Source organism: Ovis canadensis, chromosome 15, assembly GCF_042477335.2.
Source record: "Ovis canadensis isolate MfBH-ARS-UI-01 breed Bighorn chromosome 15, ARS-UI_OviCan_v2, whole genome shotgun sequence".
Classification (NCBI taxonomy): domain Eukaryota; kingdom Metazoa; phylum Chordata; class Mammalia; order Artiodactyla; family Bovidae; genus Ovis; species Ovis canadensis.
In genome coordinates, this window is record NC_091259.1 from 50,546,311 (window position 1) to 50,564,979 (window position 18,669).

At 36.5% G+C, this 18,669-nt stretch overlaps 1 protein-coding gene across 4 annotated transcripts in view; it reads left to right on the forward strand.

Annotated features, from left to right (window-relative positions):
• The window catches only part of SBF2 (SET binding factor 2), a 500,673-nt gene that overhangs the window by 281,052 nt on the left and 200,952 nt on the right, over positions 1-18,669 (forward strand). For all 4 annotated transcript variants that reach the window (XM_069554404.1, XM_069554405.1, XM_069554406.1 and 1 more), the window contains exons 11-13: positions 704-817; positions 1,358-1,486; positions 5,341-5,439. In XM_069554404.1, the coding sequence (XP_069410505.1) occupies positions 704-817; positions 1,358-1,486; positions 5,341-5,439 (342 nt within the window). The remainder of the gene's footprint in view (positions 1-703; positions 818-1,357; positions 1,487-5,340; positions 5,440-18,669) is intronic.

The window sequence follows — 18,669 nt, forward strand, 5'->3', positions numbered from 1 at the left end:
GCTTTGTGGCTAGTATGGAAAGTTATAGAACTGCATACCTTTGATGAGTTATGAAGCATTTTTAACTATTTCTTCATCTATTAAATAAGGGATCGACTAAATCTGAGAGTTTCCTTAGAGTTCTTTTTTTTTTTTTTTAATTTTAGTTTTTTATTTTTTAAATTTTAAAATCTTTAATTCTTACATGCATTCCCAAACATGAACTATGATTTTTTAAAAATCTGAATTATCAAAACAGACTTTCAAGTCATACTTTATTAATGTAAGAATAGATTTTTAGAAGTAGTATAAACTTTGGAATAATATCATAAGCTTTTAAAATAGTCTTGAGTTTTTTCTTTTGTATTTGTGACAGTAATTCTTTCGATGGCGATAAAAATCAAATGTCTTGGGAAATATGCTCTTCTCTAACATGGTGAAAGCAGAGACTCTCTGATTTATGTTTTTTTCTGCGAGGAAAATTGGATGTACTAGAGGAAAGTTTTACTAGGTTCAGTTTTTAAAGGAACTATTTAACAGCCTACACTGTCCAACTGTGGCACAGACTAGATGCCCACTACTTAGTTCTGCTACAAATGAGACTTCTGCATAGGAAGCACAGATTTATTGAATAATCTCTCAGGTTCTTTACAACTTTCTAATTTGTGATTTTTCTTTTGTTTTTTAAGAAATTCAGTTATCATGTTTCTTCTTATATTTTCAGGATAAGGAAGTGCGTGCAGTTTTTCTTAGATTATTTGCACAACTTTTCCAAGGATATAGATCATGCTTACAGCTTATAAGAATTCACGCAGAACCAGTAATACATTTTCACAAGGTAAGATCTAATACTATACTGTGTCTGTCCAAAATGTAAACTCTAATTTAATTAAAAGAATTTGGCAATCTTTTTCTAGCCATGTATTTTGAGTTTAATCTATCAAATTTTTTTATTTAATATCTCTGCTTTGTGTGGCTAGTTGATAATTTTTTTCTTTTTTAAATTATTTTTATTGGCATGTAGTTGATTTACAGTGTTGTGTTAGTGTCAGGTGTCTGATAATTTTTAATAATACTGTGGAACTGATACATTTTCCTTTAGAATATGTTAACTTTAAATTGATTTTTCTTTTAAAATTGAGGTTATTTCTGATTTCTGCTCCTGCTTTACAGACAGGTTTATTTTTATTCAATATATGTAGTATTTCAGGTATCAAAGCCCTTTTAGAGAGAAATGTATTTTATAACAACATACTTATGCATGAAGACGTTTATTCAGGCTTTGATCTTTCTAGTATGTGTCTGTTTTGACCATTTATTCATTCATTACTAAGTGATAACTTATTCATTATTCATTTCACATTGTTTTTCTTTACAGACAGCTTTCTTGGGACAGCGTGGTCTAGTTGAGAATGATTTCCTCACTAAAGTTCTCAATGGAATGGCATTTGCAGGTTTTGTTTCAGAAAGAGGTCCTCCCTATAGATCCTGTGATCTCTTTGATGAGGTATACTTATCATCAAATGAATGCATTATTTACAGACAAAATTAGTAGCTAAAAGTAGAGAAGCAGTGTTTTAAACATTTAATTAAGATTTAAAAATTTATTATACATATCAGATTTTGGTGTTTATAATGTGGATTAGAAAAAATATAATTATAGGATGTCTCAGAAGTAAAATACATAGAAATTTTGAACAGTTGAATACTTTTTTGGCTTGTGGGATCTTAGTTCCCAAACCAGGGAACTAATGTACCCCCTGCATTGGAAGCTCAGAGTCCTAACTGTTGGACCACTGGGAAATTCCTTGAACAACTGAATTTTAAATAGTTGATTAAAATCTTTTTGAAAAATTGACAGTGGTTGTATAGGTAGAACTTACCAGTTTTATAGAGAGAAAGGTCTAAGTTTAATGTATAAATATGTTATTTCAAACTGCAATTACATTAAATCTGTGTCCTAGAGCTATAGTTTAACTAAGCCATTCTTTTTTATTTATTTATTTTTACTGTTATCTTTATTTTAATCAAAGCTTGGGAAATAAAGTAAGGAGCCCAAAATTTCAGTTTCTCCATAAAAGAACCACAAATCAGGGTGTTTTCTTAAGTTAAGTACTAATCCTTGGAAAATATAGCAAATTTCAAGTAAGAATTAGCACTTTCTTTGCATTTAGCTAAACCATTCTTAACTAATGCTGATTTTTTTCTGGCATTTGTGTAGCTTCTTTGAAAGTAAAAGTGAAAGTCACTAAGTGGTGTCCAACTTTTTGCAACCTCATGGATTATACAGTCCATGGAATTGTCCAGGCCAAAATACTGGAGCCCTTCCCTTCAAGAATCCCATGGAGGGAGGAGCCTGGTAGGCATGGGTTCACAAAGAGTTGGACACGACTGAGCGACTTCGCTTGGGCTTCCCTGGTGGCTCAGAGGTTAAAGCGTCTGCCTGCAATGCGGGAGACCTGGGTTCGATCCCTGGGTTGGGAAGATCCCCTGGAGACGGAAATGGCAACCCACTCCAGTATTCTTGTCTGGAGAATCCCATGGACTGAGGAGCCTGTTGGGCTATAGTCCACAGGGTCACAAAGAGTCAGACACGACTGAGCGACTTCACTTTCACTTTCCCTTCTCCAAGGGATCTTCCCAACCCAGAGCTCGTATTTCCTTTAGGAGATATTAAATATATGAAAGGCAGATTTAGTCTCTATGTTCAAGCAGTTAGTCTTTTTGTTCAAGGAACTGGCCATATAAAGGAAGAGTTCGAGCAGATGCAACTCAAAATAAGGATGCTATTTTGTGTTAGTTTTGATTTTTCTTATTGTGATGCATCTTTCCATTTATCATTAACTATGTTCATAGAAGCCCATTCTGATAGACAGAACAATGACTCTTACTCCCATTTAAACTTCTGGAAGAGCATTATGTTAGAACCAAGAAATGTAATGTTCTCAGAAGTTTGTAAAAGAAAACCACTCCTAGTACCTAGAGTAGTAGAGAATAGTAATAGTGATCATATTATGCTGCTGGTGATTGTTGTTGTGTTATGCTGCTGGTGGTGGTTGTTGTCTTTCAGTCACTAAGTTGTGTCCAACTCTTTGAGACCCCATGGACTACAGCACACCAGGCACCTTTGTCCTCCACTATCTCCCAGAGTTTGCTCAAGTTCATATCCATTGAGTTGGTGATGCTGTCTAACCATCTCATCCTCTGCTGCCCCCTTCTTTTGCTTTCAATCTTTCCCAGCATCAGGGTCTTTTCCAGTGAGTTGGCTCTTCAAGTCATGTGGCCAAAGTATTGGAGCTTCAGCCTCAGCAACAGTCCTTCCAGTGCATATTCAGGGTTGATTTCATTTGGAATTGACTGGTTTGATCTCCTTGCAGTCCAAGCAACTCTCACGAGTTCTCCAACACCACAGTTAAAAAGCATCAATTCTTCAGGGCTTAGCCTTCTTTATGGTCCAACTCTCACATCTATACATGACTGCTGGAAAAACCATAGCTTTGACTATATGGACCTTTGTTGCTGCTGGTGGTTTTATCTCATACAGAGAAGTTAAATCTTTGTTTAGAGAAGGGTCTTTTATTCTCTGTAAAGATAGTTAAGTAAAGTCAGAATAAAAGAAAAGGTACATGCTTTAGTTCTGAGTATGGCGATCTACACATATGCTTTACTTAATAATAACAGAAAACATGTGACGATCTCGGAGAGAGTGCCCTGAGGTGGACAGTTTTTTTCTGATAACTTATTGATCTCTGATTCTCTAATATGATTGATCATTGATTACCTAATACTAACATGTATCACCCTTTATTGATACATAATGATTTATGTGGATGAATTAGGTGCTCCCCAAGGTCCTTTCTAGCACCTACATTTTAATAGTCTCAAGCATTTGAAATAGTAACTTGGGTTTATGTACCCTTTTTCTTGCTATACAAATTCCTTTAGTAATACTCTCTCGCAGCTTCATCACAGCTAATACACTTCCAGAAAACGTGCTTGCCAGCTTGCCACAGACTCTATTTTTTATAAGTGCTTCCCTTGCCCAAAGTGCTCTCTTTCTCTTTTTTTGTCCGTTTTTCATACCCTGCTCATATCTCACCACCTCCTACAGACTTTCCCCAAGTAGATGACTCTGAAAGCCACTAGGCAGCATTAAGCTGTATTTTATGTCTCTAACTTTATATAACTTATCTTTTATTATGTACATTTATATACACAACAGATGCATGTTCTTCAGATTGAAAACAATAATACTGCAAGGATCTGTTCAAGACTCCTAGTAGGCTAATTCCTGTTAGTCTCCCCTTAGTGTTCATCTACTTCTGTGTTCAGTCTACAGTGATGATTTTTAATGTCTTATTGTTGTTATTACTTGAAAGCCAGTTACTCATATATATACTTCTGTCAAGGGCCCAAAAGAGATGAGACCTCAGACCTAAGTAATTTCTTCTTCTACTCTCTTTGGCCAACTGCATTTGCTCTTGCCTTGTTTTCATTTGGCTGAGGGCAGCCTGCCACACACAAGGCTTATGGAGGTTTGAGCAGTTTTGAGTACTGTCTATTGTCTTATCCACATCAAATAGACCTGTTAGAAGGGAAGAAGCATTTGACTTTGTTTGGCAATCCTTCTGAATGCTGGCCTACAATAGGTGGAGTCATAGTTTTATATGTCTGTCTGCTCCCGTGAATCTATTAGTTGCATGAATGAAAATCCCTATATTATACCCTTAAAAAAAATCCATCTATTTACTTCCTCTTCATACCTCATTTTTTCCTGTCAGTACTCTTTGTGCTCCACTCCAAGTGAACACAATAACATGGTTCTTCCAGTAAATTAGTTGGTAAGGAGATGGATCAGAGGTTCTATAATTTGAGAACTAGAAGGAGCCTTAAGGTCATCTTGTTCTTAATCTTATTTTAGAGATGAAAAAATTGCAGCTCGGGAGTCTTAGTGACTTGTTTCAAATCACACTGTTAGCAGAACTAGGACTACAGTGACCCAGTTTGAACATTTAGTTCATGTTTTGTGAGTTAGGGAAATGTTTGGAGACTTTCTGACTGTCTGAAATTCTCTGAGTGAGAGAATTCTTTGAGTGAGGCCTAGGGAATGACAGAATCTCATTGAGTTCCAAAAATAATGACTTTCCCAAGAAAAAACAGGACCATGAATCATCAGAGAGAGAGACCACCAGAACATCCAAGGACTTGATTAACTCTAGAATAGAACTGAAACCCACTTTGTTTTAATAATAATATGCATATTGTATGCTTTTAGTTTGCAAATTGTATGAAATCATCACATGGTTTGCTAATTCAGCATATTTTAGAGTTGATGCTTTATCATTTGATTCTTTTTCCAAGGTGGTAGCTTTTGAAGTAGAGCGAATTAAAGTTGAAGAAAATAACCCAATGAAGATGATAAAGCATGTCAGAGAACTTGCTGAGCAACTATTTAAAAATGTACGTAAGTATATTTATTTAGATAGTCATTAATTTTAAAAGTATTAATAAAGTATTTTCTTTGAAAAAATTCAAAAGCTTCATATTCCTAGTAATGATCTTTTTTGATCTGATTTAAAACCCTTGAGACTATGAGTTCCAAAATATTAAAGTTGGTACTGTACATCAAAATAGACCTCATTTTTCAAAGTGATTTTCCTGTCAATTGATATGTTATGAAAACATATTAGTCCCAGTTTTCCAGTTTATCACTTACCTTCATTGTGATTTTCATTTTGGTCTCTTCTTCTTAAGAGCATATTGAATATTTTTGAGATGTAAAGATTAGACTCATGGAGACCAGAACTACCTGAGACAGATTTGACCGATGTATTCTGCTTTAGCTTCGTTCAGTGACTGTCCATTGTATCATGAAAAACTTTGAAGTGTATTGCTTTGAATATACGCTAGTGAAAAGCTTAAAGAAGGAAAACTGTCCGGTGCTATACAAACTCAAGGGTGAAAGTATTCCCTGATGAAGAAATGCAGTAAGTTAAAGATTAGAATGTGTTAAAGTCTGTATTTGGATACCAGGAGAGAAGAGAACTTAAGGTGCACATAGAAAAGTGGATATTAGCTAATGATTACTAGTTATTTCTCCTGCATGCGAAGATTTTCAGAGTTAAATCTTTTTACTAAAAAAAAAGGAAAATAAGTGAGAAGTATTGTCTTCCAGTGTAAAGTTGAGGGGAGATGTATCTTAAAGTAAATATAGTTAAGAAGGATTTGGGGTCAGTATCCTAGTATCACTTCAGTTCAGTTCTGTTGCTCAGTCGTGTCCAACTCTGTGGCCCCATGAACCGCAGCACGCCAGGCCTCCCTGTCCCTCACCAACTCCCAGAGTCCACCCAAACCCGTGTCCATCGAGTCGGTGATGCCATCCAACTATCTCATCCTCTGTCATCCCCTTCTCCTCCTGCCCTCAATCTTTCCCAGCATCAGGGTCTTTTCCAAGGAGTCAGCTCTTCTCATCAGGTGGCCAGAGTATTGGAGTTTCAGCTTCAACATCAGTCCTTCCAGTGAACACCCAGGACTGATCTCCTTTAGGATGGACTGGTTGGATCTCCTTGCAGTCCAAGAGACTCTCAAGAGTCTTCTCCAACACCACAGTTCAAAAGCATCCATTCTTTAGTGCTCAGCTTTCTTTATAGTCTAACTCTCCCATCCATACATGACTACTGGAAAAACCATAGCCTTGACTAGACGGACCTTTGTTGACAAAGTAATGTCTCTGCTTTTGAATATGCTGTCTAGGTTGGTCATAACTTTCCTTCCAAGGAGTAAGCGTCTTTTAATTTCATGGCTGCAGTCACCATCTGCAGTGGTTTTGGAGCCCAGAAAAATAAAGTCAGCCACTGTTTCCACTGTTTCCCCATCTATTTCCCATGAAGTGATGGGACCAGTTGCCATAATCTTCGTTTTCTGAATGTTGAGCTTTAAGCCAACTTTTTCACTCTCCTCTTTCACTGTCATCAAGAGGCTCTTTAGTTCTTCTTCACTTTCTGCCATAAGGGTGGTGTCATCTGCATATCTGAGGTTATTGATATTTCTCCCAGCAATCTTGATTCCAGCTTGTGCTTCCTCTAGCCCAGCATTTCTCATGATGTACTCTGCATAGAAGTTAAATAAGCAGGGTGACAGTATACAGCCTTGATGTATTCCTTTTCCTATTTGGAACCAGTCTGTTGTTCCATGTCCAGTTCTAACTGTTGCTTCCTGACCTGCATATAGGTTTCTCAAGAGGCAGGTCAGGTGGTCTGGTATTCCCATCTCCTTCAGAATTTTCCACAGTTTATTGTGATCCACACAGTCAAAGGCTTTGGCATAGTCAATAAAGCAGAAATAGATGTTTTTCTGGAACTCTCTTGCTTTTTCGATGCTCCAGTGGATGTTGGCAATTTGATCTCTGGTTCCTCTGCCTTTTCGAAAACCAGCTTGAACATCTGGAAGTTCACGGTTCACATATTGCTGAAGCCTGGCTTGGAGAATTTTAAGCATTACTTTACTAGCGTGTGGTATTGCTTAATTAATTCATATTTGAATAGGTGGGTCTTTTTGGTTGTTGGGTCATCATGGTTGTAACATCCTTTCAAAATCTAAGAACCAGTTGGATAAAAGCAGGATACTAAACTGTGTTTCTCTGTTTCATGATTATTCAGTTATTTATGAATTTTATTTCTGAAGTTATTTTAAAACTTATCCCTTGGACTGATATCCTAAATTGCACATTTATAATTGTGTCCAATATGATAAAACTGTTTCTTGTTCAATATGCTAAAACTTAAAAAAGAGTTCTATCAGAAGGAAAACTTGTGTTCTATGCTCGTCTTTGCCATTTATGGTAACTTTATAGAACTAATGTATAGGGTGATCACGTGAAAAAATTATGTTGACCTATTGTAATTAAAATAAATATTGAGTGTTTAGCATATCGTGCCAGGTATGGGATTAAGCACTTTACAGACATTATCTCTAATCTTTACAATGTAAGATATGTGTCATTATCCCCATTTTACTGGGAATAATTGATTCATGATCCTGTGGTTATTAAATGGTTATTAAGTGATTGAATCCAGATTTTTTAAATTCAGGAATTTTCATCTCTATAATACCTAAGACTATGTTCTTTCACTCCCACTAGGCTGACTCATCTCCAGTTGGGCAAATAGCGGTACTTCCAATGGTTGACTTTATACTTTTTTCTTTATAAAGCTCTTTAATGTATTTTCTCATTTCATCTTGTAAATAGCCCTTTGAGATAGATAGGGCAGAAATCGATACGTTAGGAAATTAAAGATTAGAAAGTTTTTTTCTTTGTTCGCTGCTGCTGCTGCTGCTGCTGCTGCTGCTGCTGCTGCTGCTGCTGCTGCTGCGTCGCTTCAGTCGTGTCTGACTCTGTACGACCCTATAGACGGCAGCTCATCAGGCTCCCCCGTCCCTGGGATTCTCCAGGCAAGAACACTGGAGTGGGTTGCCATTGCCTTCTCCAATGCATGAAAGTGAAAAGTGAAAGTGAAGTTGCTCAATCGTGTCTGACTCTTAGCAACCCCATGGACTGCAGCCTACCAGGCTCCTCCGTCCATGGGAGTTTCCAGGCAAGAGTACTGGAGTGGGGTGCCATTGCCTTCTCCTCACTAGAAGTGATTTATTTATGGATTTCAGAGAATAGCAAGACATTAAATGGGAAACAATGTTTGAGACTCTGGGAGTGATCTCTTTAATAACTGAATGTTTATTTCTTAAGTTTCTACAAGATTATTCTAAAACTGCAAAATTCTATAGCCAGTAAGTGACCAGAGCTCTGGTGTTCTGACACAGGTTTGTCTCTATCACAGGACTGAGTATGCATTGTACGGAAGGAAGTGTGCCAAGCCGTTATAATGCAAAAACAAAGTCACTTAAATATATAAGGATAATGTAAATTTAATCTATAACCTAATGATACCTAACTTACACTAAAGTGAAAGTGAAGTTGCTCAGTCGTGCCTGACTCTTTGCAACCCCATGGATAGTAGCCTGCACCAAGCTCCTCTGTCCATGAGATTTTCAAGGCAAGAGTACTGGAGTGGGTTGCCATTTCCTTCTCCAGGCAATCTCCCCAACCCAGGGATCAAACCCAGGTCTCTCACATTGTAGACAGACACTTTACCGTCTCAGCCACCAGGGAAGTCCAACTTACACTAAACCAACACAAAACTGAAAACTGAAGTGAAATAAGTGTCTAGTAATCACGCATTCTTGAGAGTGAATGTAACACACAAACAGCTTGCATCTTATTGGACACTAGTAAGCGATCATCATGAGGGATTGTGTTATTAGTAGGTAAGATGTGGATATCGCTCTTCAAATGTTCTCTCATTTCTTGAGCCCTTATTGAGCTTTTCCCCTCCACAGTCTAATTCTGTTCCATTTAATTTAATCAAATCTGCTCATTTAGTATGTATATTAGGCAAGTGCTGCTGCTAAGTCACTTCAGTCGTGTCCGACTCTGTGCGGCCCCATAGATGGCAGCCCACCAGGCTTCCCTGTCCCTGGGATTCTCCAGGCAAGAACACTGGAGTGGGTTGCCATTTCCTCCAATGCATGAAAGTGAAAAGTGAAAGTGAAGTCGCTCAGTCTGTGTCCAACTCTTAGGGACCCCATGGACTGCAGCCCACCAGGCTCCTCCGTCCATGGGATTTTCCAGGCAAGAGTACTAGAGTGGGGTGCCATTGCCTTCTCCAGGCACGTACTAGTTCCAGGCATTTTCTAGGTACAAGATTCCACTAATATCCTTGAGAAGAGGATACACGTATATGATGAATGAATATTTGAGAATATCCCGGTGGACTGTCAGCAGACTTCATGAGATTCCTTTTAGTTCTGTGATTCTAAAATTCTTGATGGTCCTAACATTCCTAAAATAAATACTTAAAGTTAAAAAGCAGTCACAATGGTAAAGTTACTTTCTTGGATTGTACAGGAAGCTGAGGGGAGGGAGAAAGGATGGTCTCAATGCAAGGAAAATAATCCAGATAGTTCTATTTTTAACTAGTCATTTTTTTTTTAAATCATCACACTTCTAAAATTCCCTTTTGGTAAGCAAAAGCCAACCATATAATTTGACTGTTTCCTTATTATTGGGTTAGAATTGAAACCTGGTTATTCCACTCAGTTGTTTGTAAATACTTTATAGCACTGAAGTCTGGTATGTGTATCTAGCCTCTCTCTTTTACTTCGCTTTGAAGTACCTCAGATACGAACCTTAATTGTTCACTTTCTTACCACCACTCCTTTATTGTTCTATTCAGAGAGCAGGAATGTGAGTAGATGTGAGTAGGATGAATTGCTGGATTTAGCTGCTCTTTTAACTTTCTGGAGCTTCCTAAATAATTAAAAGTTTCTGATGAGTTTGGGAGGTGAAAGAGGAGGTGGAATAAAGAAGGAAAATAAATAAATCCATTAGAGACAAATGTGTAAGTGTTCCAAAGTTATACCGTGAACATTTTCATTGGCCATATACTGGTACAGTTTTTCTTTCCATGCCCAGTTGATAATACTGTGACTGCTTATTTTGGTTTTCAGAATCTTTGATGTCTGCATATTTGTCATCTTTGCTGACAGCATATTTAACTCCTGCACTGCTCTTTCTCTATGAGTCTTAGCATACATTTATAATAATCAACTAGCTGAATGCAAAATGAGAATATTAAAATAATCCAGAACAAGAACTTTATAAGCATCGATTCCAAGGCATCAGGAAATCAACTGGACATGTGTTTTGCTGTTTTACATAGTGCAGTTTTTCTCATTTGTTTTGCATCTGTGGTAGTACATAATCATTTGCTAGATTGTGTAACTTGTCTGTTTTCTTAAAAATTAAACGAAAAATGAGAGGACTTGGACTTTCTTATAATATGAGATTTCTAATTGTGTTTAATAGGTATTCCATTGCCCAGCACTGAAACAAATAAGTTTGAAAATTCTAATGAGAAAAGAAAGCCCAAATGCAGGAATAGCCATTCTAAATCAATTAGGTCTGTTTCCTTTACATTTCTGCAGAAAGTAAATTTCACCACTAGGCACATTTCATCTAAACTGATGATATTTGTACTCTTTGCCAACGGTGAATAAAGGGATTTCTTGTTGTTGTTTTTATAGGAAAGAAGTAAAATATTGCAATCATCTTTCATCTTAAAGTTAAAACATAACCACTTAGATTGTCATGATAAAATGAGGCCCTAAACCCAAAGCATAAAAATCAAATTCCTTCTCCCATCCTATTTAGTTTGTTCATTTTTAAATCAGATCTACTGTGATATAATTTACATATATAAAAATTACCATTTTTAAAGTACAATAGGTAGATTGTGACAAATGAATCTAGTGATGCAATCACCACAACACTAAGGGCATCGAACATTTCTGTCTTCCCCCAGATTGTGTTAATACTCCGATATAGTCACATCCTTGTCTCACTTCAGACTCTTGACAACTGATCTGTTTTCTGTCTCTGTAGTTAGTTTTTACCTTTTTCATAGTGTCATTATGTAGTTATTTGAGTTTGGTTTCTCTTTGCATAAGGCATTTCACACTCATTCCTGTCACTGCGTGAATCAGTTAGTCCCTTTTATTGTTGAGCACTATTCCATTGTATGGCTAATCAGAGTTTTATTTATCTGTTAAACAAATGAAGGAAAATTTTGGCAGTTGTGAGTAAAACCACCCTAAACATGTTCAAAGATTTTTTGTTGTTCAATCACTAAGCCATGTCCAGCTATTTGCAACCCCATGGACTGTAGCATGCCAGGCTTTCCTGTCCTTCAGTATCTCCCAGAGTTTGTTCAAACTCATGTCCGTTGAGTCAGTGATGCTATCCAACCAACTTATCCTCTGTCACTCACTTCTCCTCCTACCCTCAATCTTTCCCAGCATCAGGGTCTTTATCAGTCAGCTCTTTGCATCAGGTGGCCAAAGTATTGGACTCCAAATTATTAGAGCTTCAGCATCAGTCCTTCCAATGAATATTCAGAGTTGTTTTCCTTTAGGATTGACTGATTTGGTCTCCATGCTGTCCAAAGAACTCTCAAGAGTCTTCTCCAGAACCATAATTCAAAAGCATCAGTTCTTTGTTCACCCTTCTTTATGGTACAACTCTCACATCTATACATGACTACTGGAAAAATCTTACCCTTGACTCTCAGACTTATTGTTAGCAAAGTGATGTCTTTGCTTTTTAATATGCTGTCTAGTTTGTCATAGCTTTTCATCCAAGGAGCAGGCGTATTTTAATTTCATGGGTGCAGTCACCACCTGCAGTGATTCTGGAGCCCAAGCAAATAAAATCTGCCACTGTTTCCACTTTTCCCCATCTAGTTGCCATAAAGTGATGGGACCAGATGCCATGATCTTAGTTTTTGAATGTTGGTTTTAAGCCAGCTTTTTCACTCTTCTCTTTGAGCCTCATCAATATGCTCTTTAGTTCCTCTTTGCTTTCTGCCATTAGGGTGATATCATCTGCATATCTGAAATTGTTGATATTTCTCCTGGCAATTTTGATTCCAGCTTGTGTGTCATCATGCTTGGCTTTTTGCATGATATACTCTACATATAAGTTAAATAAGCAGGGTGATAATACACAGTCTTGACGTACTTCTCTCTCAATTTTGAACCACTCCATTGTTCCATATCCTGTTCTAACTTGCTTTTTGACCTGCATACAGGTATGACCTGCATACCTGCTTTCTCAGGAAGCAGGTAAGGTGGTCTGCTATTCTACCTCTTTAAGAATTTTCCACAGTTTGTTGTGATCTATGAGTCAAAGGCTTTAGCATAGTCAATGAAGCAGAAGTAGATATTTTTCTGGAGTTTTCTTGCTTTTTCTATGATCCAGCTGATGTTGGTGATTTGATCTCTGGTTCCTCTGTCTTTTCTAAATCCAGCTTGTACATCTGGAAGTTCTCAGTTCACATACTGTTAAAGCCTAGCTTGAAAGATTTTAAGCATGACCTTGCTAGCTGTGAAATGAATGCAATCCTGTGGTAGTTTTAACATTCTTTGGCATTGCCTTTCTTTGGGATTGGATTGAAAATTGATCTTTTCCGGTCCTGTGGCCACTGCTGGGTTTTCCAAATTTGCTGGCATATTGCGTGCAGCACTTTTACAGCAGCATCTTTTAGGATTTGAAATAGCTCAGCTGGCATTCCATCACCTTCACCAACTTTGTTCTTAGTAATGCTTCATAAGGCCCACTTGACTTCACACCCGACTCTAGATCTAGAGAGTGACCACATCATTGTGTTTCTCCTGGGCAGTTTAAGACTTTTTTTGTACAGTTCTTCTGTGTATTCTTGCCACCTCTCCTTAATCTTTTCTACTTCTGTTAGGTGCTTGCCATTTCTGTCCTTTATTGTGCCCATCTTTGGCATGAAATGTTCCCTTGGTATCTCCAGTTTCCTTGAGGAGCTCTCTAGTCTTTCCCATTCTATCGTTTTCCTCTATTTCTTTGCATTGTTCATTTAAGAAAGCTCTCTTACCTCTCCTTGTTATTCTTTGGAACTCTGCATTCAGTTGCTTATATCTTTCCCTTTCTCCTTTACTTTTCACATCTCTTCTTTTCTCAGCTATTTGTAAAGTTTCCTCAGACAACCATTTTGCGTTCTTGGATTTCTTTTTCTTTGGGGTGGTTTTGGTCCCAGCCTCCTATACAGTGTTATGAACTTCTGTCCATAGTTCTTCAGGCAGTCTGTCTACGAGATCTAATCCCTTGAATAGATTTGTCACCTCCACTGTAAGATCATAAGGGATTTGATTTGGGTCATACCTGAATGGTCTAGTGTTTTCCCTACTTTCTTTAAGTCTGAAGTTTTCAGTAAGGAGCTCATGATCTGAGACACAGTTAGCCCCAGGTCTTGTTTTTGCTGACAGTATAGAGTTTCTCCATCTTTGGCTGCAAAGAATATAATCAGTATGACAGGTTTTTATGTGAACATATTTATTTCTCTTGAGTGAGTAACTAGGCATAGATTGCTAGAAAAGTCATAACAAGATGATAACTCTATAAAAAACTTCCAGACTGTTTTCTTAAGAATCTATACAATTTTGCATTCCCAGCAGTAATATATGAGAGTTCTGTTTGCCTCGCATCTTCACCAACGCTTGGTGTACTCAGTTGTTTTCATTTTAGCCATTTTAATAGGTTTTTAGTTTTATCTTTTACGGCCTTAATTTGCATGCCAGCAGCTGTGTGAGAGTATTAGGTCTCCTAGCTAGTCACTTGTGCTCTTTTGGTATTTGTAAAAAGGATACATGTCTTAGAACATGCAGCCTCCATTCTAGAGTCATAAATAGAGCAGTTGTTCTAACAGGGGCAAACTGTTTCCCTAGAAATTTGGCAGTGTCTGGAGACATTTTTTGGTAGTCAATACCAGAGAGTATACTACTGACATATAGTTAATTAGAAGCCAACGATGCTTCTGAACATTTTACAATATACTTTGTATATTTTCTCTACCCCTCACTGCCAAACAAGAATTATCTACCTCAAAATATCGATAGTATCAAGGTCAATAAACCTTGAATTAGGGCAGCCAGCACTTCAAATATTAAAGTCATACACCAGATTTCTTTGTATTAAGGATGAGGTATTAATTCTGTTAGGTGATCATTGAAAGGCCTGTGAGATGGAAAATTGAGGATGTTTCATTCTAGCAAATGTGTTCACAGTCAGGCAAGTCCAAAAAGTCCATTTTGTCAGTGTTTAACAATTCAGTCCAATGATAGTTTTGTTTTGACTGTATTTGAATGGATTTTTAAGAATTCGTATAACAGCTCTAGATATGATTGGTGCACATTAAATAACTACTAAATACATAAACTAATGGGAAACTTGGTAGCCTCTGATAGAGACACATTGATTTATCATTCATTTTTGAGACCAGTGTGGAAGAAGTTTTTTTCCCCAATGTGCCTACTTTGAATTTCCAGTAGAGTTTGGACCTTTTTGTTTTGTTTTGCTTTTATTTGAAATGCTTTCTCAGCCTTGTTTTCTGTAAGCCCTAGGCATATTCTCATTTAGTTTGCCAAAAGAAAAATCCGTGTTTCCAGACCAGATGGTTTATGTGTCAGTTTTTCAAGTCTGAGAAAATCATTGTACTTCCCATTAATAGAGTATTCTCTAAAAGCAGGATTACAGAGCTCACTTCTTGAATATCATTATCCAACTTTAAAATTTCCTCTAAACGATAGTACATTTTGCCAACTTGTTGCTTTGAACAGAATTATGTTCACCTTAAGTATGTAGTTGTCTCAATCCTTAGTTATTACTTTATATTTGCACTTCTCGAAAATCAAAGATGACCGTTTGGCTGTTTCTTTGTTCTACTGGAAAATAATTCATTTTCTTATTTCAACATGGTGATTAAACAATGAAATTGGTATGCAGTTTTTAATGAGCTCAGTAGTCTTCAAGGGATTGTTCTAAATTCATTTGGAGTTATAAATAAGATCACATGTTTCCAAGAACATACAGAGTTCAACCAGCCTTAAAATGTCTCTCATTTCTGCTGTCTTTGAAGTCATTATATGACCAAGTTGGGTGCGAGTTGGTGAATGTGGTCCTTTATAATTACCATACTGCCCGTTAGAGGGCAGCAGTGTACAGATACGGCAGCCAGAAAACCAAATTGTGTTCAATACTAGATCTTGGGGCATGAGCCTTTCTTGAATTTTCTAAATACAGTTAAATATATTATTTTTCAGTAACTTTAACCCAAAATTTGAATTTTATGAAGACTATCTGTACAACTAAGGAATATGAACTTTGTCTTAAAGTGATATTTGTTTTAGATGCTTATTCTAAATTGTGTATGGATTTGGTTCTGAGAAGAAAAACTATTAGTGACGAATAGCTATATCTTTTCTCTAATAAGCGATTTTTTATTTAAACCTTTATTGAATACTGTTGTTGTTAAAATATAAGTAGCTGGTGATATGATGGGAATATATGGGAATAGATGGATGATATGATGGAAAAAGAAGTGGGGTTTTAGTTTTAGAAGCTTGGTGTCATGCCATAGAATATGCAGCGACTGAACGTTTTTCAGATGAATATACTCTAGACTTTTGGAAAAGAGCTTTAGATTTATTCAGGGGAAATATGTGTGTGTGTTATAAAGCTTTCCTATAATAATTTGTTCCACTCTCACAAGAACCTTATGAAGTAGGTATTGTATTATTATCTTCCTTACAGATGAGGAAACTAAAACACAAGTAGTAAGAGAATTGATAATATACTAGGTCACACTACTAGTGAGTGGCTAAGCTAGCGTTTAATCTAGGCAGTCTGACATCAGAGACCATGAGCTAAAAATGCTTTGTTGTATTACCCTCTTTCATTGAACTGTTTTAACTTTTCCTTCTGAATTATAGTGCCTCCCATCCCTATCACATTTTCACTCATAGTCCTGTTTCTGGGCTTCTTGATTTCATTAGCCCTTTAACCCTCAGTGATACTATTTACCATACTGTATTAATTATTAAAGGTTAATATAAGTTTTATAATCTGGAGAGTTTGACTTCTCCATTTACTCTTCTTCAGAATTCCCTTGACTATTTTTAGATCTTCAGTCTTGCTTTATGCAGTTTAGAATGAACCTGTAACATTACCGAATTTTTGACTAGAAGCAATCAATATGTGTATCTTTATTTTTGTAAACCACTTTAAGTTATTTTTGGAATAAGATAGAAGAATATGTAGTGAGAGAGAGAGAAAATGTGCTAGAAAAGATATTATTATCACTAAGAAAATTTCTTTTCTACTTTTATTTTTCCATGTTTTAAAATTCACTTTAATATTATTTATATCATAGGAAATATATTTAGTTTTAATTTTATTATAAAGAAAATAAGTATATATAAAAACAGAAGTAGTGACAAATATACTTTAAATGACTCAAAATTCAAAATTCACATGAATTACCTCCCCAGCATGAAAGAATTATCTGTCCAATGAGTTTTAGAAAATGTATATTTATAATTTTTGAGAAGATAAAATATCTTAGATATAGTGTTTAAAGAACAGAGAACAAACATACTGCTTTTGGAAAGGGCAGTTTCAGAAACTCCAGACCAGTGATATTGGTGTTAATCTGGTGTAATTTTAGAACAGTTTCTTCAGCATATAGTTTAGATAGTAGTGATTGTGAAGACTTGGCTTAGGAATTTACTTATTTTTTTCTGTCTTTGCTAATATATCTTTATATATTAGGGGGAATACAAAGTGTATATGAGGGCTTCTTTGGCAGGAACAAGTTTTTGATCTGATTTCACCATCTCAAGAATCTTTTAAGAGAAGTGTAAGTATAGACACTTGGAAATATTGTGAGTTGAAGAAAAGCAAGTATCACAATAAAGTGAGTCATGTGAATTTTTTGGTTTCCCAGTGTGTATAAAAGTTGTGTTTACACTATACTGTAGTCTGTTGTGTGCAATAGTATTTGTATCTAAAAGATACAATGTATGTGCCTCAATTTAAAAATACTATTTTTGTTAAAAAAAATAAATGCTAACCATCATGTGAGCCTTCAGTAAGTCATAATCTTTTTGCAGTAATAACAGCAAAGATCCCTGACCACAGATCACCTTAACAAATATAATAATGAAAAAGTTTGAAATATTATGAGAATTACCAAAACATGACACAGAAACACAAAGTAAACAAATGCTGTTGGGAAAAAATGGTGCTAATAGACTTGTTTGACATAGGGTTGTCACAAACCTTCAGTTTGTGAAAAAAGTAGTAACTATGAAGCTCAGCTGCTGAAGCTGAAACTCCAGTATTTTGGCCACCTGATGCAAAGAACTGACTCATTTGAAAAGACCCTGATGCTGGGAAAGATTGAAGACGGGAGGAGAAGGGGATGACAGAGGATGAGATGGTTGGATGGCTCAATGGACATGAGCTTGAGTAAACTTTGGGAGTTGGTGATGGACAGGGAAGCCTGGCGTCCTGTAGTCCATGGGGTCGCAAAGAGTCAGACACGACTAAGCGACTGAACTGAACTGATGAAGCTCAGTAAAGTGAAGTGCAAGAAAATAAGGCATGCCTTTATAGACTTAGGCAAAGTTGTTTATCCAGTATCACATAATGAGTAGAGCAAAAACTAGAACCCAGGCTTTCTGACACTTAAAGGAGTATTATTTCCACTCTGTTACTGACATATACTCCCTTTATCTTCTACTATGATCCTACGTTTCCTTTATCTGGGTCTGGGCCAAATAATCAGAAAGAATTGTGGGGAGCAGCTCTGGTAGATGATGCTGGTTGGCCATTTTAACTGTCCAGAAAATATGTAGGGCAATATGGAGCTTAATGTACAACATAAATAATGCAGGTTCAGAAGGAAAAAGAAATTTTCTGGTTTCACCGAATGGTAAATGCAAGAGTTGGCCTAAGAATGATTGTACAGCAGCCTTTCATATGGAACTTTGTAAAAAGTATGGATTCCACTCTGCCTGTAGTATTTGAAATATAATTGTACATAAGTAGTGGCTGGATAAAACTCCATGCCAACTCCGAGGGTCTATGAAAATATTAGCTGACACAATTAATTTAACTAATACAGTCCTGATATGTGTTCATATCACTCATTATGAACAAGTAGATAATAATTTGACATGCTTTAGCTAGCTCACTCTGTCTGCAGTGTTAAA